The following is a 24,431-nucleotide window of genomic DNA, read 5'->3' as shown; positions in this document are numbered from 1 at the left end:
AACTTGTGCATGCGCTACTGTTGTTTGCCTGAATGTTATCAATAAAGTTTTGAGAAAAAAAATAGCGGCGCTGTCTTCGTCCACTCTGCAGTTTCGTGAGCTCTCTAGCTTCTCTCTTCTTTATTATAGTGCAGGAGTCTGGCTCCTGTTCTCAGCAAACGTCCCCTCTGCTTTTCTTCGGGTGAAATGAATTCATATAAACTGCTCAGGTCCGGCACAGCTGACCGCGGAACAAAACGGCTGTGGCAGAAGGGGGCGTGGTCATGTCCGCTGATCTCATCAATATGGTAGAAAGGGGGCGTGATCTTGACCGCCGATCGCAATATTATATAGAAGGGGCGTGGTCTTGACAGCTGACCTCAACAATATAGTAGAAGGGGGCGTGGCCTCGACAAATGATCTCAACAATACGATAGAAGGGGGTGTGGTCTTGACAGCTGAGCTCAACAATATAGTAGAAGGGGGCGTGGTCCTGATCGCTGATCTTAACAGTATGATAGAAAGGGGGCGTGGTCCTGGTCGCCGATCCCAACAATATATTAGAAGGGGGCGTGGTCTCGACCGCTGAGCTCAACGATATGATAGAAGGGGGCGTGGTCCTGAAGGGGGCGCGGTCCCCACCGCTGATCTCAACAACATGAAGCCCGACCTAACCCAGTTGCTGAACATGGCGGTCGCGCGTACGTAGATGTGTAGGCATCTGCGTGCCTCCCCTGTCCCGGTAATATCTTTAACTGCGCAGGCGCAGTCCCAGCGAGTTGTTTGTGCTGCGCGTTTTTCCTTCATGGTTTTATGCTAAAATTTGGGAAGACTTTGCACAAGCACGATGAAGCGAAACACGTTTATTTTGCAATGACATACTTAGCAAACGAAGAGGTGAGTACTTTGTCAAATGCTTGCAGCACGCTGTCAAGTTGAGATTATGCAACTGTCAGAAAGGTTTGTTTGTCCTTTGCTCAGCCGTGGTTAGCTCGTGTTAGCGTGTAAAACTGACAACGTTAACCGAGCTGTTAGCTCAGCTGGCTAACTGTAACTGACGTTAGCTCAGCCGGCTAACTGTAAGTGACGTTATAGCTCAGCTGGCTAGCTGTAACTGACGTTAGCTCAGCCGGCTAACTGTAACTGACGTTAGCTCAGTCGGCTAACTGTAACTGACGTTATAGCTCAGCTGGTTAACTGTAACTGGCGTTAGCTCAGCTGGCTAGCTGTGACTGACGTTATAGCCCAGCTGGCTAACTGTAACAACTGACGTTAGCTCAGCTGGCTAACTGTAACTGACGTTAGCTCAGCTGGCTAACTGTAACCGAACTGTTAGCTCAGCTGGCTAACTGTAACTGGCGTTAGCTCAGCCGGCTAACTGTAACTGGCGTTAGCTCAGCCGGCTAACCTCACTCAGCGTGTTTTAACGTTAGGGCATCTTTACTAGACAAATAACACGAGGGCCAAGGGCTGGAAAGCTGTAATGCATACAATCCAAATAAAAACCCAATTCCATGTTCCTGTTGTGGCTTTTAACGAGATGTTAAGTGGTCACAGTGCGCATTTGTTGACGATGTTAATGTTTATGAATTTTCAAAGTCGTGTTGCAGACTTGAGAATGAAAGTGTGATGAAACAGCTGCAGTCTACTTTCTTCTATAACTGTGCAACATTAAAGTCATGAATGCGTCCCATGGAGCGGTCGACAGCGATTTAATCATTCAAGGCAGCCAACCCCCCGTTACCTTTCGAATTGTGAGCTTGTTTTGGGGGTTTTTTGGTGCTGATCACAGCAAATACTTCAAATGACAATATTGATTAACGTAATGTTGGCAAGGGTGTTGTTTTCTACAGCAGCTGATCAGCGTCCTGTGAGCATTCACCATGCCTCATGTAATTGCTTGCAGCACTGAGTCAGTTTACATGACGTTAGAAAAAGTGGATTTATTGTGTTAGTCTGGCTAAAAGTGGACCTTTAAAACACATGTAAACGCGTTAGTCCGACTGAAATCCTACTAAATCGAGTTTCTGGAAGCGGGACTAATACACCTATAATGCGATTGGGCATGTATATGCTTCAATCGGCCCCGAACTGGCCTAGGCGTTCTGCGCATGCTCCATAGCTACCGCGGCGGTCTTTCACCCGGAAGTCGAACAGCGTAGTGTCAACGGTATCAACATGGCGAGTGCTGGAGCGAGAACCACGCGTTTCTGGACAGACGAGGAGACAAACTGTATGTTGTGTCAGCTAAAGGAGTTGAATATCCTAAAGTACATGGATGCTAACTTGCTCGTCGCTTGTTTGGTATGTGACGCAATAGGTCAACCAGAAGAAGGTCCAATAGCAACCAGCTGAAAGGGGGCATATCGCCACCTACCGTACCGGGGTCGGACATACTTCCTTCAATAAATCGGTTCTCCCCTGGTTCTTGTATACTGGGACAACGAGAGTAGTCCAGTTACATGGCCCAGTCGAGCTGTCACCGTGGCTCCACTTAACTGTGCATGTAAACGCACTCGCTGAAACTGAATTATCGACATATGAGCTGTTTAATTGTTCAAGCGCATAAAGGATTTTAGGTGTCCATACACGTGTTTGATTTGTTAATGGGCATTTACTGACTTGCTGTTTTACCATGTAGTTGAACACTTGCTTTAGCAAGGTAGCTTATCGTCCAGACCAATGTTACAAGACAAGTGGCTGTAACAGTCAATGCGTTTACATGCACAGTTAAGTGGAGCCACAGTTACAGCTCGATTGGGCCATGTAATTGGACTACTCTCGTTGTCCCAGTATGCAAGAACCAGGGGAGAATCGATTTATTGACGGAAGTATGTCCGACCCCGGTACAGTAGGTGGCGATATGCCCTCTTTCAGCTGGTTGCTGTTGGACCTTCTTCCGGTTGACCTATTGCGTCACATACCAATCCATCCAGGTACTTCAGGGTATTCAACTCCTTTAGCTGACACAACATACAGTTTGTCTCCTCGTCTGTCCAGAAATGTGTGGTTCTCGCTCCAGCACTCGCCATATTGATACTGTTGATACTACGCTGTTCAACTTCCGGCTGAAAGACTGCCGCAGGAACCATGGATCATGCACAGAACGCCAAGGCCAGTTTGGGGCCGTTTGAAGCATATACATGCCAGAGTAAATCCACCCCCAACCGCATCATCTAGGTGCGTTAGTCTGACTTCCAGAAATTCGATTTAGTATGATTTCAGTTAGACTAACACGTTTACGTTTATTTTAAAAGTCCAGTTTTAGTCAGACTAACACAATTAATCGACTTTTTCTAATATCATGTAAACGTGGTCAGTAACACTACTGCATAACTATCTCCAGGAGCACGACTGGCTCTAGGTTAGAAGTTACAGACTTCACCTAATAGCCAAACAGCAATTTTTCATCATTCGAAACTGTTCCCTCTCACTGTCATATGGAAAAATATTAAGTTATCTAATTCTAACCTCTTTTGCTGATCTGTGTTAAGTAGGGCTTTGTATTGGCGAGAATCACGATACAGGGGTTGCGATTCAATGTATCACGATATATTGTGATACTGTAGGAAAGGTGATATATTGCAGTTTCCCCCTAGGGCTGTGTTCTTTGTGCTTATGCTACTTCCTGTCTCAGTTCACGTTGTTGGGTTGGAGTGGAAGAGTCAAATGGCTGAAGATAGATTACAACACTGTTATCTAGCGGTCGTGGGGTTACACACAACACAAAATGTTTGTCACGAACCTTTACATGTAAACAATTAAAAATCGATCTAGTGGTTTTGAGAGTTGATACAGTATCACAAAAGATAATATCACGATACTCGAGTGTATCGATATTGTCTTACACCCCTAGTGTTAAGTGACTCTTGGTGTGTTTATCTGTCACTAACCATACCACTGTATCACTCAGTGAATTGGAGGAGGCCAGTCAGGGCTGTTAGGAGAGTCACAGGCATGCACACGACAGATAGGTTATCTAAGTGTGTTCAGCCATTCAGTTATAAGCACCACCTTCGAGGTCCTGACCCACTTACATCAATGCTGCAGTGGGATGGCGCTTTATTTTCCCACCTGTTCCATGTTGTTAGTCACACACACGACCTCGTCCCTTCCATAAAACATCTGAACAGAGCAGTTTTGTTGCCCCTTTTTATGTTTTTGTCTGTATGTTCATAATAGTTTGGATTCTGACAACCCATATGCTGTGTTTGGTTTTATTATTGAATCATGCCTTTAATGATTTGATATTGAATCGTGCCTCCTGTCTTGTTTTTGGCTAGCAGTTTCCTCTGATAGCTATTGTCTCGTTGTAGGACAACCTATAGTTTGGCCTGCAATGAGAGGCTAATGTGGAGCATCTTCAGGGCTTGCTTTACGCACTTAGCAGATTAAATTAACTGGAAATTGAACCAACCTCAAGTGGCACAGTGGCGTGGTGGTTAGTGCGGTCTCTTCACAGCTAGAAGGTCCTGGGTTCGAGCCCCGGGGTAGTCCGACCTTGGGGGTCGTCCCGGGTCGTCCTCTGTGTGGAGTTTGCATGTTCTCCCCGTGTCTGCGTGGGTTTCCTCCGGGGGCTCCGGTTTCCTCCCACAGTCCAAAGACATGTAGGTCAGGTGACTCGGCTGTACTAAATTGTCCCTAGGTGTGTGTGTGTGTGTGTGTGTGTGTGTGTGTGTGTGTGTGTGTGTGTGTGTGTGTGTGAGCGAGCCCTGTGTAATGGACTGGCGGTCTGTCCAGGGTGTCTCCCCGCCTGCCGCCCAATGACTGCTGGGATAGGCTCTAGCACCCCCCCGACCCTGAGAGCAGGATAAGCGGTTCGGATAATGGATGGATGGAGTTTCCTCCAATAGCTATTGTCATGTTGCAGGACAAAATATAGTTTGACCTGCATTGAGCGGCTAATGTGGAGCATCTTTAGTGTTCGCATTACACACTCGGCAGATGAAATTAACTAGAAATTGAGCCAGCCTCAGATTTGGTTTGCTGATGTGGGTTCACCATCATACCATCACCCTCCCTTATTGATCTCAATACGGGGGATGAGGGCATGCAGTGCTTGGCCTCACCATAACAGCCAGTGAGGTTAAGTTTGATTGCATCCTATGTTTCAGGTGATGTGGTAAGACGGCGCCGTTTTTCCTGGTCTGTCTGTCAGGTGGCCACAATGGGGGAGAGGACAGCCAGTGCCCCCGTGGTGGGGATCTCTCCAGTGCAGCAGATGCTGGCGTCTGGCACTGGGGCTCTCCTCACGTCTGTTTTCGGTGAGATCACCTGTCGCAGACGAGTTCCACATGACATTTCCCCGCACACACTCGTGTATACACTTATTGATTCACCAAGATGTATCATTTAAAATGGGGGAAAAAAACATATTAATGAGATGAGTTAATTAGATGGTCATCCTTTGATGTATTCACAGTCACACCGCTGGACGTTGTGAAGATAAGACTGCAGGCCCAGCAGACGCCATTCTACCAAGGTACCAGAGCAGAGCAGATTGACTACCGCTTGGCTTTTACTCCTCCACCGCTCATCAAGATGCATTACACTGTCATTTTAGTGTGTTTCCTTTCCCTCTTGTCTATTGCCATGAGATGGTGTGTCTGCTTGTGTGACTGCAGGTTAAACCTCCTCAGATAATGTAATGAAACACTGACTGTGGGGGTGTTATTCCAGAGGTCATTGCCTTTGACAGTCGCTGATGATGTCTCTGTGCTTTCTGCTAACCCGTCTCTGCTTGTCCGTTATGTTCTCATGTACTTTGTGTCGCTCCTGTCTTTATCTGTGTCTTTTCATCTCGTTGTCTTTTGCGCTGTCTTATAGCTTTAGCCTGCGAATCCGCTTCCTGGAGTGGTGTCATCCGCCCCTCCAAGTGTGAGTATCTGACCTGCTGCTACTGCATGCTAACACCTAACCTATTGTGGAGCCTCGCTGTCATCTGACAGAGCAGTGCCTTATTGAAAAATTGACACAACCTGCTAACAAACTAATCCTTGTAACCGTTGAAAGCTGGGATTTTTTTTCCATTAATAAACAGTTACGTTGTTCATGTGTGTGATGGAGTCGGGTTCCGTAATACCATCACTCGTCTGGCCATGACGATCAGTATGACTATACAACGGTGGTCCCATATAGTGTGATGTAGTTTGTAATAAATTAGACTGTCTGTGTTAGTTTTGGTCCCAGGATTCCTTTTCCCAAGGGTGGGAACTGTTTACTGCCGAGCTGATGGCACACCAGCCACAATGGCTGCTATACTTACGTTGTAGTCCTGCTGCACCTTGTTTGTAGTCTTGCTGCTCCTGGTTTGTAGTCCTGCTGCACCTTGTTTGTAGTCCTGATACACCTTGTTTGTAGTCCTGCTACACCTTGTGTGTAGTCATGATACACCTTGTTTGCAATGCTGATACACTTTGTTTGTAGCCCTGACACACCTTGTGTGTAGTCATGATACACCTTGTGTGTAGTCCTGATACACCTGATTTGTAGTCCTGATACACCTTTTGTGTAGTCCTGATACACCTTGTTTGCAGTCCTTCTGCACCTGGTTTGTAGTCCCAGAAAATCAGAGTCAACGGGTCTGTTTCTCTCTGTCTCCTGCATCCAACTATATCACAACACTGTTCTACTGGAATACTGACTGTCCAACACTACCACCACATCATCACCTGTCAAACGGATAAGATAACTTATTAATGGAGAAAAGTTGCACATGGGGGCATCTGGGTAGCGTAGTGATCTATTCTGTTGCATACCAACATGGGGATTGCCAGTTCGAATCCCCGTGTTAACTCCGGCTTGGTCGGGCGTCCCTACAGACACAATTGGGCGTGTCTGCGGGTGGGAAGCTGGATGTGGGTATGTGTCCTGGTCGCTGCACTAGCGCCTCCTCTGGTCGGTCGGGTTGCCTGTTCGGGGGTAGGGGGAATGACGTGATCCTCCCGCGTGCTACGTCCCCCTGGTGAAACTCCTCACTGTCAGGTGAAAAGAAGCGGCTGGCGACTCCACATGTATTAGAGGAGACGTGGTAGTCTGTAGCCCTCCCCAGATTGGCAGAGGGGGTGGAGCACCGACCGGGACAGCTCTGGGAGAGCGGTGTAACGGGCCAAGTACAATTGGGGAGGAAAAGGGGGGGGGGGGGGAATTCCCAAAAAAGAGTCAGAGTGGTCGTTGATGTGGTCTGTGATATAAATAGCCTCTACTTTCCCCTGTGAGGAATTTTGGAAAATCATTAAAACATGGCATAATTCTCCTTCTGTACAGCCCAATACAGTAAATGCTAAAACATACATGAGGTACACATATCTCAGGAGGACTTTTAGATTGTGTGTTGCGTTATCTATCTGGTGGTTGCCAGGAATGTTTGGTTAGCGTGGCTGGGATTTGTACTGATGTGTCTGTTTATGACAGCTGGAAATTATGGAGACGTTCAGCCGACCCTTTTGTTAAATGATCTTTCACAGGGAAGTGTTTCTTGTATTGTAACGGGCTGATGGATCACATCTACGTGTGTCAGAACGGAAGTGGGTGCAGCAGCTGGTACAAGGCCCCGACACACTTCAGTGGGACCCTGGTGAGTTTGCATCATGGCGTCTGCAGACGGTGACTGACCTTGTCTTTTGCCACAGGAAATACTAAATCAGAATGTGGTGATAATTTAACCCCCCTCCCCCCCCCCCAGGATGCTTTTGTGAAGATAACCCGCAATGAAGGAGTCAAGTCTCTGTGGAGTGGGCTGCCGCCGACACTGTGAGTGTTGACTGATCTGGAAGTAGAAAATATTTTCAGAATGAAACTGTAACAAGTAAATGTGCAATTTTCTTGTTTGACATCATACGTCCATCACAGCATGACAAAGCATGCATTACAAGACGTTTGGCCTTAGAGCTTCTCTCTTCATACTGTGTGTGTGTGTGTGTGTGTGTAGGGTGATGGCAGTACCTGCCACAGTCATTTACTTCACCTGTTATGATCAACTGCGGGACTTCCTGAGATACGGCTTGGGTTTCCAGGGTGACCATATCCCCCTTATTGCTGGTGGCCTTGCTCGATGTAAGTGCAGAAGAGCAGACACACAAGCCATGCGTGCACCACACAGTTCATCAAGCTAAGTGCAAGTAAGCTACAAGCTAAATACTTCCACTTGCGGTATGGGAAGATGGTGGCGCAAATTCACATGTGTGGCGGCCTCACCCAGTACCGTCCATGCAGTGTCTTTGTCCATGTCTACGTCTAAGTTTGGTCTTCATTTGGTCTTGGTTTGATGGCTGGGAGAGCTGGCGCTGGATCGGCTGGCAGAGCGGGGCTGGCTAAGCTAACTGCTAGCCCACGCAGAAGGGCAGTTCCGATAACACCGAGGGCGTCTGGCGCCAGCCTCACCTGACGTTGACTGTGGTGTTTTTGATGTCGTCATGGGGAGTGCGGGGGGTGTGTGGAGGGTTTCCGGTTGGGAGAGCTTGGTCTGCTTCGTCCGGTGGGCCTGGGGACCACGGTCCCTGCCTGGAGCTGCGCCCGAGGAGGAAACGCCAAAGGCATTCTGACAGGACGCGGGAGTGGGACGGGCTAAGCTAACTGCTAGCCCATGCAGACCGGTGGTTCCGACAGTCATCCTGGATGGTGTTCGTTCCCCTGGACAGTGATTTTTTTTTATTTTTATTTTTTAGTTTCGATATATGTGTTGGCTTGGATATGTGTGCTCTTGTAGTTTTTGGATGTTTTTGTCTTTGTGTTGTACTCCTGTGGGCTGGGGGAAACGGCATTTCGTACATGTGAAACGACAAATAGTGTTCCAGATTCCTGAAGTTAAGTCTGTGTTAACAGTTTCCTCTTGCCCTTCCCTGCCCAGTGGGAGCAGTGACGGTGATTAGTCCTCTGGAGTTGGTGCGTACTAAGATGCAGTCCCGCCAGCTGTCCTACAGCGAGCTGCAGGTGTGTATTCGCTCTGCTGTGGCCCAGAGCGGCTGGCTGTCCCTCTGGAGGGGCTGGGGGCCCACCGTTCTGCGGGACGTGCCCTTCTCAGGTGAGTTCTGTCGGCCATAATAGTCGTAATAATGAACTTAATTTGTCTAGCCCTGTTCAAGCCCAGGTTAAAAGGGCTTTATGAAACCATGTAAGATCAACTGAGTTCAAAATGACAAACAATCATCCATCCATTATCCAAACCGCTTATCCTGCTCTCAGGGTCGCAGGGATGCTGGAGCCTATCCCAGCAGTCATTGGGCGGCAGGAGGACTTAGGAGGGCTTCTTATTTTGTCATGACCTCTAGTGACCTCTAGGGGTGTAGGAAAATATCGATACACGAGTATCGTGATATTATCTTCTGTGATACTGTATCAATTCTCAAAACCACTAGATCGATTTTTAATTGTTTACATGTAAAGGTTCGTGACAAACATTTTGTATTATGTGTAACCCTCACGACTGCTAGATGGCAGTGTTGTAATCTATCTTCAGCCATTTGACTCTTCCACTCCAACCCGACAACGTAAACTGAGACAGGAAGTAGCATAAGCACAAAGAACACAGGCTATGAAACCGCAGTATATCACCTTTCTTACAGTATCACAATATATCACCATATATTGGCTTGTCACCCCTGTATCGTGATACGTATCGTATCACCAGATTCTCACCAACACACAGCCCTAGTTACCTCTCTAAAAGCGGCACGGTGACGCAGTGGTTAGCGCTGTCGCCTCAAGAAGGTCCTGGGTTCGAACCCCTGGGTTGCCCAACCTTGAGGGTCATCCCAGGTCGTCCTCTGGGTGGAGTTTGCATGTTCTCCCTGTGTCTGCGGTGGGTTTTCTCCGGGTGCTCCGGTTTCCCCCCACCATCAAAAAGACATGCATGTTAGGGTTAATACTCCTGTCTGTGCCCCTGAGCAAGGCATGGCAAGATAAACTGGAGTTGGTCCCCGGGTGCTGCACGGCAGCTTCCCACTGCTCCTAGCTACACAGCGAGGATGTGTTAAATGCAGAGTTTACTTTCCCCACGGGGATCAATAAAGTATATCAATCATTCATCCATCCATTATCCAAACCGCTTATCCTGCTCGCAGGGTTGCGGGGATGCTGGAGCCTATCCCAGCAGTCATTTGGTGGCAGGCAGGGAAACACCCTGGACAGGCCACAAGGCCATCGCAGTGCTTATTGAAGAATAACCACTAAGCTTTCTAATGCTATAGCGACAAACATGCAGTACTCTCCATTAAAATATAAAAGTCAAAATCAAAGATTGATAAAAATAGATAACGAGACAAGGATAAATGAGAGAAAAAGTAAAAAATAAGAGGGGGAATAAAAGATTCTCCCGGAAAAGGCGTTTGAATTAAAGTACATTTTAAGGAGTGACTGAAAAGAAACTGATTTTGCTGAAGTCTTTAGGACATGAAGCTCCATGGCTGAAGGGCCATGACCACTGTGATGGTATATAAAAGTATACAGTAGTTCACATAACACAGAAATAGATAAAATGCTGTGATCTGGTAGGAACAAGCAAGTCAAACAGTTTCAGTGACAGACAAGGTAAGTCTGTGATAATGGACTGTCAGTTAAAAAAGCCACCGTGACATAAAGCAATGTTGTTTCTGTGATGTTTGGCAAAGATAAAAAAATCAATTTACTAATTAGTCATTTTACTATGACTGTGTGTGTGTGTGTAGCCCTGTACTGGTTCAACTATGAACTGGTGAAGGCCCAGCTCTGTCGACAGCACCGCATCTCCCAGCCAAACTTCTCCATCAGTTTTACCGCAGGAGCCATCTCTGGAGCGGTGAGTTTAACGTGCTACACTGAAGCATAACTTCACATTCCACGTGTTGTTAAACCTCCCACAGTCTCCTGCTACAGCCGGTCAGCGTGGTGTAGTTCTCTTGTCTGGTTCGTCTTGCAACATCTCTGTTTATTTAACCAGTGATCAGGAAGACCATTTTCCTCTTGCAAAATTCATCCAGTAATTTCGTCCATTTGGAAGAATGTGTAAAAAATGCAGACAATTCTCCTAGATTCGCAAAAAAAACACAAAGTACATCGGCAACAAGATCATCAGTAGCTGTGAATGTGGCGGCCATTGAACTTTGTTCGCTCACAACCCGCCAAGGGCTCAAGCTCAAAGTTGATGACAACACCAGTGGCTAGCACCGATAACATCGCAGGGCCCCTGGGGCGTTCTGTCACTACACATCAAAATTTGATTGGCTGATGATACAGTCACTTAAAGTTGCAATCGGTTTGCAGGTTCGGGCTTCAACGAAAGGCTAGCAATACCACTAGTGCTGGTCCAAGGAGCTGTGATGTGTTTAGATGACATGGGGAAATCCCTGCTCAGCCCCAGGAGAAAACAAGTAACTGAATTCAGGCCCACTTCAGGCACACTTCAGTTGGATGTTTGATAGAATTTCAAATCCTGTCCGAGCAGTATTCATAAAACAAATACACATGTAAACCGTGGCATAATGGAGAGCATGTGGATGTTCAGTAGGAGTTCCTCTGGCAGGAAGATAATTGGGTGTAGTTTAATCATAGCATACTGATACAGACCACTGGAAATAAAAGCCTGTTTTGCCTTGGGGAAATGTTTGCAGAAGTTGGTTTTGTGGTACGCAGTTACACCATGCCCACACAAGATTGTTTGAGTCAACTTCGTTGCGTAAGAGAAGCCGATGTGAACACAATTACATTCTGCCCAAGTTACTGGTCAACTCAGGTGGCCGAGGCTTGTGAAACTTTTCCAACGCCATGGCAGAAAGTGTCTCAGGTTGTAAAGATCTAATATCAGTAGTATTAGTCAATCTGTAATTGATGTAATATCAGTCAAACCGTAAAACGCTTAATAACAGGCCCCATGTTCTACTCTGGGCTTTGAGTAATTTTGTCCCATTTATACTTGGTGTTCCTGCCACAGTCGGAGTTATTCTGTATACTTTGATTAATATAGGTCCGGTAAGTTTTCATATCGGCCCAGAATTTGGGTTTGAGACATAAAAAGTATGTTCCTTGGTCAGTAATCATTATCCTGTTGATTGCCCTCGATGTGACTTCCTTCATCTTCACTGTCTTTATTAGGTTGCTGCAATCTTAACCTTGCCTTTCGATGTAGTGAAGACGCGGAGACAGATCCAGCTGGGAGAAATGGAAACACTTGCAGGTCTGTCACTGAGGAAGCATGTCTGTGTTGGTAATATGATTTCCTTAAGGTACTGTACATGCAATCCAAAACCAGATTTCAATTTTAGATCAATTCTCCTTCCTCCTAGTTGCCATGAAGAAGACCACATCTACATGGCACATAATGAAAGACATATGTGCAGAATCGGGCTATAGGGGCCTTTTTGCAGGTATACAATTTCATTAATTTAACTAATTGTGTTTTATTAATACAGTATACAGTGTTTGCTTACCTAATACCTGGAACTAAGGTGAACTGCATCTGAACTGTCCCTAGGTTTTCTGCCCAGAGTGATCAAGGTGGCTCCAGCCTGTGCTGTCATGATCAGTACCTACGAGTTTGGAAAGATCTTCTTCCAGAAGTGGAACCTTGATCGAGAGCAGCGAACATCATGAGGGTTTCTCCGTTAATTGAGCAGGACACCTCTCGTTGTTCCTCCATGGGATGAGACTTATCAACAGCAAACGTGTAAAAACACTCTGTAGGACATCTGAAAACAGTCTCCTCAAGAAACAGCTTGAGGATCAAGATGCCTTGTTGAAGAAAAGACGAAGAGAGGTCTTCATTAGCACAATTTTTGATCCTTGAAAAAAAAACCCCACACATTTCAGTGAGGGCGCTCCCTGAGGTGGTTTGGGACAGAATCTGATCTAAATATAAAATGAACGTGTGTCGACACTCAGATGAATCTGGATGCTAAAGGACACTCAAGGAACTCAAACTTGGTGTTTTTGATTTTCAGGTAAACCTCTAGCATGTAATTTAAACGTTGAGATGAGAGAGAATCTTCTTGCAATGCATTTGTCAGGAGTGACACCAAAACTTCACACACCCTAGTGTTTCACATATGCCTTCCAAAGTGAAATACTATTGGGTTATCTATAACAGACAGTAGCCGAGGGAGTAATGAGCTAACCCTCCCTAAGATGGCGTCTGGATGAACGCTGCAGCATGGATGAAGACATTCTCCTTGTTAGCCTTTGTGTTGCCTCAATGTTGCATGGTGCATCCAGACCCATTGAGTCCACAATCTTACCTGAGAATGGATTGAATGATGCCACACTTTTGCATAGTACTGAAATGGGATGTCTTCTGGGTTGTTCTTTATCAATGACAAACCTTTAAGTGTCTCTAAAGCTAGATTTTGGTTTGTATTCCTAGCAGTTGACACTTAAGTCATACTGAATGCGTGGATGACTGATGGATCCATTGAATATACTGACATTCATAGCACTTCAAAAATGCAACGTAAGCGCTGATAAACTATTGTAGAAGTGTCTTGATGCATGCTCCAGGTAAGAAAATCAAAGAAGGTTGAATCAGTTCATCTGGACACGACGTTTATTGACCAAACGTACATACCTGGCAGGGGAGACACCATGATTAGGAAGGTGGTCCACCCACGGCGAGGTTTAGCCAGAGCACTACAGCTGTCTAACCCGTGAGAATTCACCAAATGTGGAAATCTCAACTGTGTAATTACTGGTAGCGGGGGAGTGCGTTTGCACTCTCCCCTGATATATTGCATAAAAGAAATAGGTATTCCATTAATGCAGATAGATTTTTAGTTTATCAGTTATGCTGAAGAGTGGATAGTGGAAGTGTCATGCACAAAGTCTCAACGCAAAGCCAACTTGGACTCCAGATTCCCAACTTTTCTTCATAACTCTCCAACAATGTTGAGTGTAGATATTCTAGCTGATGTAGTGAGTGGGGTCCCAGTTAGGCCATCACCTCGTTGCATGCAGGGGGTGTGGCAAAGGAGGTGATGGGTTTGGAGGGTGTGACAGGGAGGGAGGGATTACCAGGTGAGGTGTGTGGAAGCACGGTTTTATCTGGATCTTTTCCAAGGCTGCTGGAGGGCCGCCGTTCCTTCTGTCTCACAGCCAACTCCTGGCAAAGGTCTTTGGCTTCATCCTTGAGCCTCTGGGTAGACTCAATAGGTTTTCTTTCTCATGTAGCTCACTCTCCATGAAAGCGTCCCTCTCAATGACTCGGTTCATCCTCTGTTCAGCGTCCTCCAAAGTCATGATGGTAGCCCTCTTGGCCCTCTCCAGATCATCGTTGGACTGCTCTAGCTCTCTGATGTATTTCTGGAGTTGATCTCTGACTGCTGAGGTCTCGCCCAGATCGCCCTCCAAGTTTGAGATTTGCCAGAATGCCTCAGAATGCCATGCCCCAAACTTCTCCATGATGCTCTCCAATTCCATGCAGAGCTGATTGTTGTCCTTGAGCAGCTCTTTGTTCCAGGCCTCACACTGCTTCAGCTTTGCCTCATAGTCCCTGTCACAGCAGTTAATTTTGCTTTTGGTAAATGCTTTTGCGCTTGTGTTTATTCCTTCAAGTTTATTCAAAGGAAGTTTAATATACGAATGTGTTTATTATTGTATAATAGTTTGTGGGCGGCACAGTGGTTAGCGCGGTCGCTTCACAGCAAGAAGGTCCTGGGTTCGAGCCCCGGGGTAGTCCAACCTTGGAGGTCGTCCTGTGTGGAGTTTGCATGTTCTCCCTGTGTCTGCATGGGTTTCCTCCGCGTGGTCCGGTTTCCTCCCACAGTCCAAAGACATGTAGGTCAGGTGAATCGGCCATACTAACTTGTCCCTAGGTATGAACGTGTGTGGGTGGGTGTGTGTGTGTGTGTCAGCCCTGTGCGATAGTCTGGCAGCCTGTCCAGGGTGTCTCCCCGCCTGCCACTCAGTGACTGCTGGGATAGGCTCCAGCATCCCCGCGACCCTGAGAGCAGGATAAGCGGTTTGGAAAATGGAGTGGATATTAGTTTGTTATGGAATGCGTTGATTTCTGGTGTGATAGAAGCGCGGTGCACACCTTTGCACACCGCGCCCCTGCGTGTTGTTTGGGATGGGAGTGGTTGGACACTAACTGTTGGGTGACTGAAGCGGCGGTTGCAAAAAGTGTTTTTGGCTGTTAAGTTTGTTTCATGCCATAAGTGGTTTTAGTTGTTTCGTTTCGTTATTATGTTAATTTAGAAACAAGTTTGGAACATTTTGAGTTTGTAAATAAACGTAATTATTTTTGAAATGGCGAGTGGCAAAGGTTTTTTTTTTTTGTATTTGGAAGTGAGTCAAAGCCGACCCCGTCTTCAGAGCCCACGGCTTTTATCGTGGAAAAGTCGACGCATTTAAAGTCAGAAGACTTTTTGTACCCGCGCTTCAGTCACGCCGTATGGTAACGTCATGCAAGAAGGCCTTGTACTCATCCAGGAATGCTTGGTCTCTTTTAAACCTTTTCCTGCAACCGCATTAAGTTCAGCTTCTAATTCATGAATACAGTCATCAGGGTTTTTCAGCATCACGTCGCTCTCTTCAATCTTTCCTCTCAACTTCTGTTGTTCATTCATATAAGCATGAAGAAGATTTGAGTACAGGACTTTTTCCATTTCATGCGACTGAACCTTGCTTTTCTCTCTGAAGAAGTTCCTTTTTTTTTCTTTTAATTCTGCACCAAAACATTTCAGCTCTTCCTCTGTAAAAAAATCTCATCTCTTCCCAAAGACATGGATTAACATGCCTTAGAAGTTTTCCCCGTCCTTCGTTCGGGCTTTCAACCCCTCCACCTTCTCTGTGAGGATCTGGTTGTCCATCTCGTACACTCTCTGTTTAGGATAGTTGGTGTGTCTGTCTTTCAGCAAATCCTCTAGTTTGAAATCCAATTCTGATGCAATTTTGCCAGGAAGGATGCTTTGCCATGAGTTATGGATGACAAAATCCACATTAAAGAGCTTGAAGAACTAAAACAGTAATGCTGCCATTATCAAGTTTCTTTTTTAAATCACTGGCACAGTCCCTAGGTTCTTGAAGCTGAGTTGCAAACAGGCCTTGTTTGAGAGTAGATTCAGAAGTTTCATATCTGAGACCAGCAGTATTACCACAGTTTGAAGTCTCTGTGGTCTGTGTATTGATGCTTGGAGCTGGAGAACCGGTATTGCTGCATTCATCAACTCGAAATGATTTTCCCATTTCTGGGACTCATCTGCTGGAACTGCTGCAGCTCCTCTTGAGCCTCCTCGGCCCTTTATGTGAGAATTTTCTTCAAACCACAACAAAGGTTAAAAATAAAGACTGTTCGAAAGTTACATTATTCACTTGAGCACACATTTAATGTACGGTTACGTACGGCTCTGATTTTCTCATTCCCCGCTTCTTCCATACTCTGGAGCTGAGTGGGCTTCACATAGGGATAGTCCAGTTCTATGAGGCTTCGCTGACGTCCAAGTTCCCAGGAGGTGGTCTTATATTCGAACATATGATCCAGAGCTGTGATCAAATGTTGACCGGAGTGCTGCTGCATGTGGTCAGACCTCTTCTCCCAGTCCAGCTGAAGATGAACTGGCTGGCCCACTTCCAGCGGGGAGCCCACAAAGTGGAGGGCCTCTGCACCCTGCCGTGTGACCCTCAACACCGGCACGGTGCCGATTAGCCCACGGTCATCTGGTTGACCGCCTCCCTCAGGAAGCAAGGTGGTATCTTGATATTGAAACCCTTGAAGGTTCTTTCTTCCCATTGATTTCATATTTGAGTTCAGCAGGACAACAGGACACCACAGATGTGTCCCACTCGTTCATGTTTCAATAAAGGTTGTATCCAGATGAGCTGATTCAAAACCTTCTTTGATTGTCTTGTAGAAATAAATTTAATGTATTTAATGTTGTAGAATTTATGCGTCCTCTCTGTTGTCAAACTGGAGAAAGCCATAGTCTGGTTTAATTCATGACACACATTTTTTTACCACAAGAATTTGAAAGCTATGGCGCCCGGGTAGCGTGGCGGTCTATTCCGTTGCCTACCAACACGGGGATCGCTGGTTCGAATCCTCGCGTTACGTCTGGCTTGGTCGGGCGTCCCGACAGACACAATTGGCCGTGTCTGCGGATGGGAATCCGGATGTGGGTATGTGTCGTGGTCGCGGCACTAGCGCCTCCTCTGGTAGGTCAGGGCGCCTGTTCGGGAGGGGGGGGACGGCTGGGGGGAATAGCGTGATCCTCCCACGTGCTACGTCCCCCTGCATGGCGAAACTCCTCACTATCAGGTGAAAAGGAGCGGCTGGTGACTCCACATGTCTCGGAGGAGGCATGTGTAGTCTGCAGCGCTCCCCGGATCGGCAGAGGGGGCGGGGCAGCGACTGGGACGGCTCGGAAGAGTGGGGTGATTGGCCGGATACAATTGGGGGGGGGGAACCCAAAAAACACATTGAAAGTTATACTATGGGACCAATCCTCATTTGAGTCAAATTCTCATCAGTTAATTATGGGGAAGTCAGCTTTCAGAAGCCAAGACACACTGGAACTCTGTGTGACGAATTGCTGCGGAAATGTGGCTAAAAACGTGTCACAGTTGTCGTGTACAGATCTTGAAGATGGTTTAAAGTAACTTGTCCTTTTAGATGACAGCTTGATGAAATGTATTGGGTGAAAGTTTGCAGTGTTTGCCCACAGGGAAGACATGTAAGAACCTTGTCACCGAGTTACAACACTGGATGAATATTACCGACTTCAAAAGTGTGTGTCTTGTTACTTGATTGTGTGGCATTAAATGTTCTGGTTTATAGTCAAAAGAATCCGCCGATGACTTGCAAACATGTGCTCGCTGACGTCCTTTGACAAATCAAACAGCGACACTCAGCGTCTACTAAAGACGTAACAGGGGGCGGCGCTAAACAGAACGAGTCACGTTAAATCTCGCGATGTTTCGTTTCGCATAAAAGCATAGCGTCACTTTCCTTCAGTCTCTTTCAACCGGATCGGAGACAAAATGGTGAGCTTGAACCCCGAGCTGAAATCTGCCCGTAATCAGAGCCATCCTGGGATATATTCCGGGTTTCGTTGTTTTAAATGCTCGGTCTGTTGTTCTCGATGTGTTATAACGGATGATGATTTGGTAAATGTGTGCTGAAAAGATGTATGTTTTTTGAAGGCGCATGCTTGGACTCACCGGCAGCCCGGTTCAAAATGGCTGCTTTGAGAAGGCCGTTCCTTCAGGTCTGACAGTAGTGTTTAAATTCCAGCGCGGTGTCTGGAAGGATCTATCATTACTGTTACGAGATGGTGGTCTTAGTTAAACGGTCATTTATGAACTAAATCTCAAATTTGGGCGGTTTTCCCACTGCATGTCGATCGCACCCGCACTGGTTAGCTAGCTGTGCACCTAGCCAGCAGCTAGCAAGGACGGACAGACACAGTTGATTTTAGTGTCTTTTATACATGCGCAATAATCCAGGTCAGAAAATTTAAAAAAAGATTGAATCGTTTGATCTGGATAGGTTTATTGACAGACACGTACACGTGTCATTTTCGGCAGTTGATTTAGGGTTAAACGTAACGAAAGTGTTAAAAGTGTAACGGAAAAATGGTATTGTGCGGTCGGCATGGCTCAGGAAGGTCGAGCTGGTCGTGTGTTAGTCGGAAGGTTCCTGGTTCGATCCCCATAGAGCCTGCGGAAGGGGCCTCGAGTAAGACTGAACACGTAATTGCTCCTGATGAGCAGGACCCCCCCCATGAGCATGTTGGCGCTTTGCATGGCGGCCTCCACCATCACTGCGTGCTTGTCAATGGCAGAAATTCGAGACATGCGTTATAAGGCACCGTTTATAAACGCAGTCCATTTACCATTTGTTCACGTGATCCCGCGGCTGGACTCGGAAGTGTGTCAGACGCGTTCTTTGCACGCACATCACACGTGTAACATACGCTCACAGCTTATCTGCAGCTGTCAGCTTTGGCTCCGTGAAGCATGATTATTTGGGTCAATGTTCCTATACTTTACTGTTACTGGGAGATGACCTGATTGGAACAGCAAGCCTTTGCTTGGGTTCGGTGGGCTTTACCTCCGGAGTTGTCTGCCGATAATGAATTTATCCATTCGCAGGGTACTCAGGATGAGAAACACTTTGTCATTTATTTGTTAAACTCGGAGCAAAAGTACTGATGGTGGCACTCTTTGTCCAGTTGCAGCTCTGACACCAGTTGGTAGAAATTCCCATTGAGTTAGCCTCGGATAAGGTGGTCCCACCATCTTGCTAGTTGTCTTGGGTGCAGTAATAGCAACAGGGAGTGTGTTCTTGCTTCTGCACGCAGCTGGTGATGTCCATGACGCACAAAATCGGTGAATCACAACAATGTATTTAACAGCAAGCTTCCTAAAATGACGACTGCTGCAACAAAAAAAAGGGCTATGGTAACATTTATTTTTATAACCATGACGATAACCTGCGGCTCTATACGCTTGTAGGTGAAAATATGAAAATGGCCTACTAAGTTGTTGGGTTCAGTGTAAAGCATATGAATGACTTTAAGTGTCAGTTATGCATCATTGTTGATGGAAATATTGATCAGGAATACTCCCACGCCAAAGGGAAACTGCACAGAATTTTTGGCTGCTTCTCTGCCCCACGACGCCTTGAAATGCGCGGATAAGAGGGAACCAGTGTAGACAGTCGCTTAAGTGTCGTGTGAACGCTGTCGTCTCGCGGCGGTCCAGACACGGTAACACCCAACATGGCTGGTAACTTGTGCAAATGGTTGTTGCTGAACATTTTTGCCTTTTTTTTCTCTTTTTTTTATGCTGCTTCATGTGCATGATAAATCTGATGCTGTGTGTGACCATTTAGTCCAACTTTTTCTTCGCCCACAGTCTCACCGCAAGTTTTCAGCTCCACGCCACGGATCTCTGGGCTTCCTGCCCCGCAAGAGGAGCCGTCGTCATCGTGGCAAGGTGAAGAGCTTCCCTAAGGATGACCCCAGCAAACCTGTGCACCTAACGGCCTTCCTGGGCTACAAGGCGGGGATGACACACATTGTCCGTGAGGTCGACAGACCCGGCTCTAGTGAGTTGTGTTAAGAGTTCACACTGTTTTATTGAGACTGATTTATAACACCTTAGTTAATAGCACTTAACTAGTGTGCATATGTGGTGCCACGTGACTGAAATGGGCACCTGTATATGGTGATCTGCCTGTGATGATACCCTCGACGGGCGGACTGAATGGGTTAAAACCCCTTGCTGAACGTCGAGCACTGAGTGCAGTCGGGACTAACCAGTCAGGAGCATTTCAGATGCTATCTCGCAATTTCTGAGCCATGAGACTTGATGTGATAACTTCTCTCCTTGCAGAGGTGAACAAAAAGGAGGTGGTGGAGGCGGTGACGATCGTGGAAACTCCTCCCATGATTGTAGTTGGTGTCACAGGCTATGTCCAGACCCCTCGTGGCCTGCGTACCTTGAAGACCATCTTTGCGGAGCACATCAGTGATGAGTGCAAGCGTCGCTTCTACAAAAACTGGTGAGGCATTGCACAAGAAGTCAGTTGTTCAGTATAACTAAAATATGTCCCATGTAAACTTTGTGAAGCTAACACCATGGTGGCCTTCTGTGGCAGCTCCACTCAGGCATGTTGTGCCTCGATGAGCTCTGGGTTCCTCTGGCCGGTGGAAAGGGCTTCTTAGAAACCGCGCCATGAGCCCAAATCCCTTATTGAAAGCTGCTGTTTTCCCTCTTACCCCTGTGGAAGAAGGGGACAAGCAGCTGTGCACTGTGTTCTTCCGCTGGCCCTCCAGGGTTATGAAGGACCTTTGCCAACCCTCTCTGTGTGCCTCTTCTGTGCCCTGCCATTTCACTGCATGCTCTCAGGTATAAGTCCAAGAAGAAGGCCTTCACAAAGTACTGTAAGAGGTGGCAGGATGATGAGGGCAAGAAGCAGCTGGAGAAGGACTTTGCAGCCATGAAGAAGTACTGCCAGGTCATCCGCATCATTACACACACCCAGGTTAGAATGACAGGACTACAGTTGGTGATTGGTGTGTGTTGCCATGTTTCTTTTCCCCTCCCTCTCTGTATCGGTGATGAGACCACGGAACACTGCGTCAGGCATGACGCCCGACACGCATGAGGATACCTTCCATGCTGCCTTCCTTCTGAGACTTCACAGCTAGCTGAGTGATTTGTGCTGTAAAATAAACCTGCACTCTGAATGTTTAATGATCCTTGCTTGGCTTGTATAGATGCGCCTGCTGCCCCTGAGACAGAAGAAGTCTCATCTCATGGAGGTGCAGTTGAATGGAGGCTCCATCTCTGACAAGGTGGACTGGGCCCGTGAGAAACTGGAGCAGGCCGTGCCCATCAGTACAGTCTTCACACAGGACGAGATGATTGATGTCATCGGTGTAACCAAGGGTCACGGATACAAGGGTGGGTTTGGGTTGGATTATTAGTGTTGAGACTTTTTAATATTGACTAAGGAATTGTCTGTTGCATTAGTTTATTAGTGAAAATGTAGATTTATGTATTAAAATGCAGGACTAGGAACAAATGGCTATATTGCTCTCTTGTGGAAAAGATGTGACATGTCATCTCTTTGCTGTGCTAGGTGTCACAAGCCGCTGGCACACCAAGAAGCTCCCCCGCAAGACTCATCGTGGTCTCCGTAAGGTGGCCTGTATCGGTGCCTGGCATCCTGCTCGTGTGGCCTTTTCCGTGGCCCGTGCTGGTCAAAAGGGCTACCACCACCGCACAGAGATCAACAAGAAGGTAAGGATGGAGTTAAAACACGGGCGGTGGTTTTGGTTGGTTATCAACTCATGTGACTTGCCTGTTGTAATCACTTCTAACGTGGTTGTTTGGTTTTTTTTAGATCTACAAGATTGGCCAGGGTTACCACACTAAAGACGGAAAGCTTGTCAAGAATAACGCCTCCACAGAGTACGATCTGTCCAACAAGAGCATCAACCCCTTGGTGAGTGAAGTTGAGCATTATAGGTGGTATGACTCTGCTGTTGGCGTGATTGACTATAGCTCACTTGTGCTTTTGCTCTTTTCCCCTCAAGGGAGGCTTTGTCCATTATGGTGAGGTGACCAACGACTTCGTCATGCTGAAGGGCTGTGTGATCGGGACCAAGAAGAGAGTGTTAACGCTGCGCAAGGTGAGAACTGAGTTTAAATTCAGTGTTCACCAGTCTGTCTGTACTTGCATAGTGTAGAGAATACAAGCGCGTAGTGTTGACGCAGAAGGTGCTCAGGGTCTGACCCAGTCTGGATTTTCCCCAGATGTTTTCAGTTTGGTGTGTCTACGATCAGAACCAACGACAAAATAAATGTCTGTAAAGCCTTTTTAATGGGTGCTTTGCATGTTTAAACTACATGTTGACTCGTAACTGTCAGACACGATACAGATGTTTTGCTTCACAACATTGATTTAACGGTCAACCGTTAAATTGCAAAACCTTGTCAAGTCCTCACAGAATGTTGAATCAGCTCATGTGGACACGATGTTCAGAGAGAGGAGGAGTTGTGTCCAGATGAACTGATTCAACTTCCTATGATTTATTTTTATTTATTTTTTTTTTGCTCAGCTGGATTATTGAACATGCAAAGATGTGGTGAAAGTCAGTTTCAGCAATCTATCCTTGACTTTTTCAAACTGGTGGATTTTACTAGTGGTTGTTGGTATGTGGAGGAAGTGTAGATGAACAGATTTTGCTAGTTTGTGTTTCAGCTGCAGAGGAGCTTCAGTCAACCCTTCGGCACCTTAAATCTTAAACTGGGTCGCAAACTTGTTTCTTAATTTTGATCTCTGCTCCTCCTTTCAGTCTCTGCTGGTTCAGACGAGCCGCCGTGCCCTGGAGAAGATCGACCTCAAGTTCATCGACACCACCTCCAAGTTTGGTCATGGTCGCTTCCAGACTGCGGAGGAAAAGAAGGCCTTCATGGTAAGATTTGTAAAAAAAAAAATCCCTTTTTTGTAATGTTGTGACTCAACATGAGTGTCTGTTTAAAGAGATGCTGAACACAGGTGTGCTGTTTGAGCTGTAAACTGAATGATACGACTACGGTGATGAGACACATCCGTGCTTGTTATTACTGACGTTTCTTACCAAAGTTATAAAAATCAACCATTTCATGGGGTGAAAGTGGCTCAGCGTGCCATCTGCTCTTTTAAATCAGCCCTGAAGCTTGCAGTGCTGATGCAGTCACCCGGTTGGGTCTTGGCTACGTAATGTAATTAAAAATCTGTTAAACACCTTTTAATCAGAGGTGGTGACCCACCTCCTCCAGACCCGCCCTTGAGTACGAGTCTGAAACCGTGCTCAGTTTCTAATGTATGCTGATGGAGACTCATTCACAGGCGTTTGCTTGCTAGCCTTTAGACTTTCTACCAGCCTTATGAATTTCTCTCAGTTTACAGTTAATGTTACTTCATCATTTTCAATTTTGGCGCAGAGGTTCGGGCTTGTGCTTTTGATGACTGTAGGAGCACCGCCACACAACTGGGTTGGTTGGCTCAGGTCGTCGTGGGGCGGGGGGGGTCCCCTTCCATCTGCGGCGCATCCATGTTGCTGCAGTCGGGTTGTCTTAACAGGGCGGCATCTGATGCTGTGCTGGCGGAGGAGACTGGGTGCAGCAACGAGCCGGCGACTCACACCGGGCCCTTCTCGCGGCCACCCAGCTGCTCCTGCCTCACACATCCACCCCTCTTAAGTGTTTTTCTACATTATGCAGTGGGTGGGGTTAGGCCAGACGGGGGGGGGGAGAAGTTATACTTTAAACATGGTAATGTGTCCTGAGATCTGGATGTTGTGGATAAGCTCCACTTGATCTCATCGTTTCTGGTGTGTAACTGTTAAGTTGTTACTGGTGTGTGTCTTGAAGTCGTGGTTTCTTGTCCTTTCGTCCAAATTTGTTTCAAATGAAATGGTTCCGTGTCCACAAAAACCGTAGTATGTGCTTGGCTCCTAGTTGATACCAGACGTGTCTACATGAGAATTGTTCGTCCTCGTCCCCTCGCACTGTTCGTAACCTGGTTCAGTCCTCAATTTGAGCTTGGGTTCCATTCCAGTGCCACAGTGAAGCCCAGTGAGGCAGGGGAGCCAGCGCCTCTCTGTGCCGGCTCCCTGTTCACTCTCTGGAGACATGTCGTCACACAATTACCAACGTGTACACGGTTCCACATCTATATGTGACCCTTATTACCAACATGTGGACCTCCTCAAATCTTAACACGACCGTTTGTCTGTCTTGTCTCTTAACAGGGACCACTCAAGAAGGACCGCATCGCCAAGGAGGAGACTGCTTGAAGTTGTCCAGACGCTGTGCTTCGTCAGTGCTGCACTGTGCTGCAATGCAGTTTTTAAATAAAAACCCATGTAAAAACCTGCTGTGTTGGACTGATGCTTCACAAGTGGTTCGGTCAGTTTTGCAAGGTCACCACGGAGACGTGTTGGCAGGCTTTGAGGTGAAGGTCTGAGGGGGGTATTGGTTTATTCCCTCAGGTGGGG

At 46.7% G+C, this 24,431-nt stretch overlaps 2 protein-coding genes, 3 non-coding genes and 1 pseudogene across 5 annotated transcripts; 5 read left to right on the top strand and 1 right to left on the bottom strand.

The window, feature by feature from the left end:
- Positions 1 to 769: 769 nt before the first annotated feature.
- slc25a39 (solute carrier family 25 member 39) lies at positions 770 to 13,385 on the top strand. The gene is made up of 11 exons (XM_056287615.1): positions 770 to 876; positions 5,094 to 5,243; positions 5,402 to 5,461; positions 7,446 to 7,555; positions 7,664 to 7,731; positions 7,910 to 8,034; positions 8,828 to 9,001; positions 10,644 to 10,753; positions 12,046 to 12,127; positions 12,237 to 12,317; positions 12,425 to 13,385. Exons 2-11 carry the CDS (start codon positions 5,147 to 5,149, stop codon positions 12,541 to 12,543), a joined length of 1,026 nt encoding a protein of 341 aa, XP_056143590.1. The 5' UTR covers positions 770 to 876; positions 5,094 to 5,146; the 3' UTR covers positions 12,544 to 13,385.
- Positions 13,386 to 13,502: 117 nt separating this feature from the next.
- Positions 13,503 to 13,665, top strand: LOC130120164 (U1 spliceosomal RNA). The gene has a single exon (XR_008810889.1). It is a non-coding gene; the product is annotated as a U1 spliceosomal RNA (small nuclear RNA).
- LOC130119162 (nuclear distribution protein nudE homolog 1-like) lies at positions 13,627 to 16,669 on the bottom strand (annotated as a pseudogene).
- A 1,217-nt stretch (positions 16,670 to 17,886) lies between these two features.
- On the top strand, positions 17,887 to 24,306 carry rpl3 (ribosomal protein L3). Its single transcript, XM_056287356.1, has 10 exons — positions 17,887 to 17,919; positions 19,795 to 19,987; positions 20,275 to 20,443; positions 20,791 to 20,926; positions 21,162 to 21,348; positions 21,527 to 21,687; positions 21,791 to 21,892; positions 21,984 to 22,079; positions 22,746 to 22,865; positions 24,186 to 24,306. The coding sequence occupies exons 1-10, from the start codon at positions 17,917 to 17,919 to the stop codon at positions 24,228 to 24,230; spliced, it is 1,212 nt and encodes a 403-aa protein (XP_056143331.1). The 5' UTR covers positions 17,887 to 17,916; the 3' UTR covers positions 24,231 to 24,306.
- Positions 20,991 to 21,089, top strand: LOC130120252 (small nucleolar RNA U83B). The gene has a single exon (XR_008810955.1). It is a non-coding gene; the product is annotated as a small nucleolar RNA U83B (small nucleolar RNA).
- LOC130120250 (small nucleolar RNA SNORA54) lies at positions 23,938 to 24,070 on the top strand. Its single transcript, XR_008810953.1, has one exon. It is a non-coding gene; the product is annotated as a small nucleolar RNA SNORA54 (small nucleolar RNA).
- Positions 24,307 to 24,431: the final 125 nt, after the last annotated feature.

The sequence above is a fragment of the Lampris incognitus genome, chromosome 10, assembly GCF_029633865.1.
Source record: "Lampris incognitus isolate fLamInc1 chromosome 10, fLamInc1.hap2, whole genome shotgun sequence".
Classification (NCBI taxonomy): Eukaryota; Metazoa; Chordata; class Actinopteri; order Lampriformes; family Lampridae; genus Lampris; species Lampris incognitus.
The sequence above is the reverse complement of the archived record's forward strand: the minus strand, read 5'-3'. Positions and strand labels throughout refer to the sequence as shown.

What these genes read in the sequence shown, in the direction of transcription:
- slc25a39 (XM_056287615.1), top strand. Translation starts at nt 5,147, where the DNA reads ATGGGGGAGAGGACAGCCAGTGCCCCCGTGGTGGGGATCTCTCCAGTG. An exon ending in AGTGGGCTGCCGCCGACACT is followed by an intron (nt 7,732 to 7,909) that starts GTGAGTGTTGAC and finishes GTGTGTGTGTAG; the next exon opens with GGTGATGGCAGTACCTGCCA. An exon ending in TGCTGGTGGCCTTGCTCGAT is followed by an intron (nt 8,035 to 8,827) that starts GTAAGTGCAGAA and finishes TTCCCTGCCCAG; the next exon opens with TGGGAGCAGTGACGGTGATT.
- rpl3 (XM_056287356.1), top strand. An exon ending in GGTCGACAGACCCGGCTCTA is followed by an intron (nt 19,988 to 20,274) that starts GTGAGTTGTGTT and finishes CTCTCCTTGCAG; the next exon opens with AGGTGAACAAAAAGGAGGTG. An exon ending in CAAGGGTCACGGATACAAGG is followed by an intron (nt 21,349 to 21,526) that starts GTGGGTTTGGGT and finishes TTGCTGTGCTAG; the next exon opens with GTGTCACAAGCCGCTGGCAC.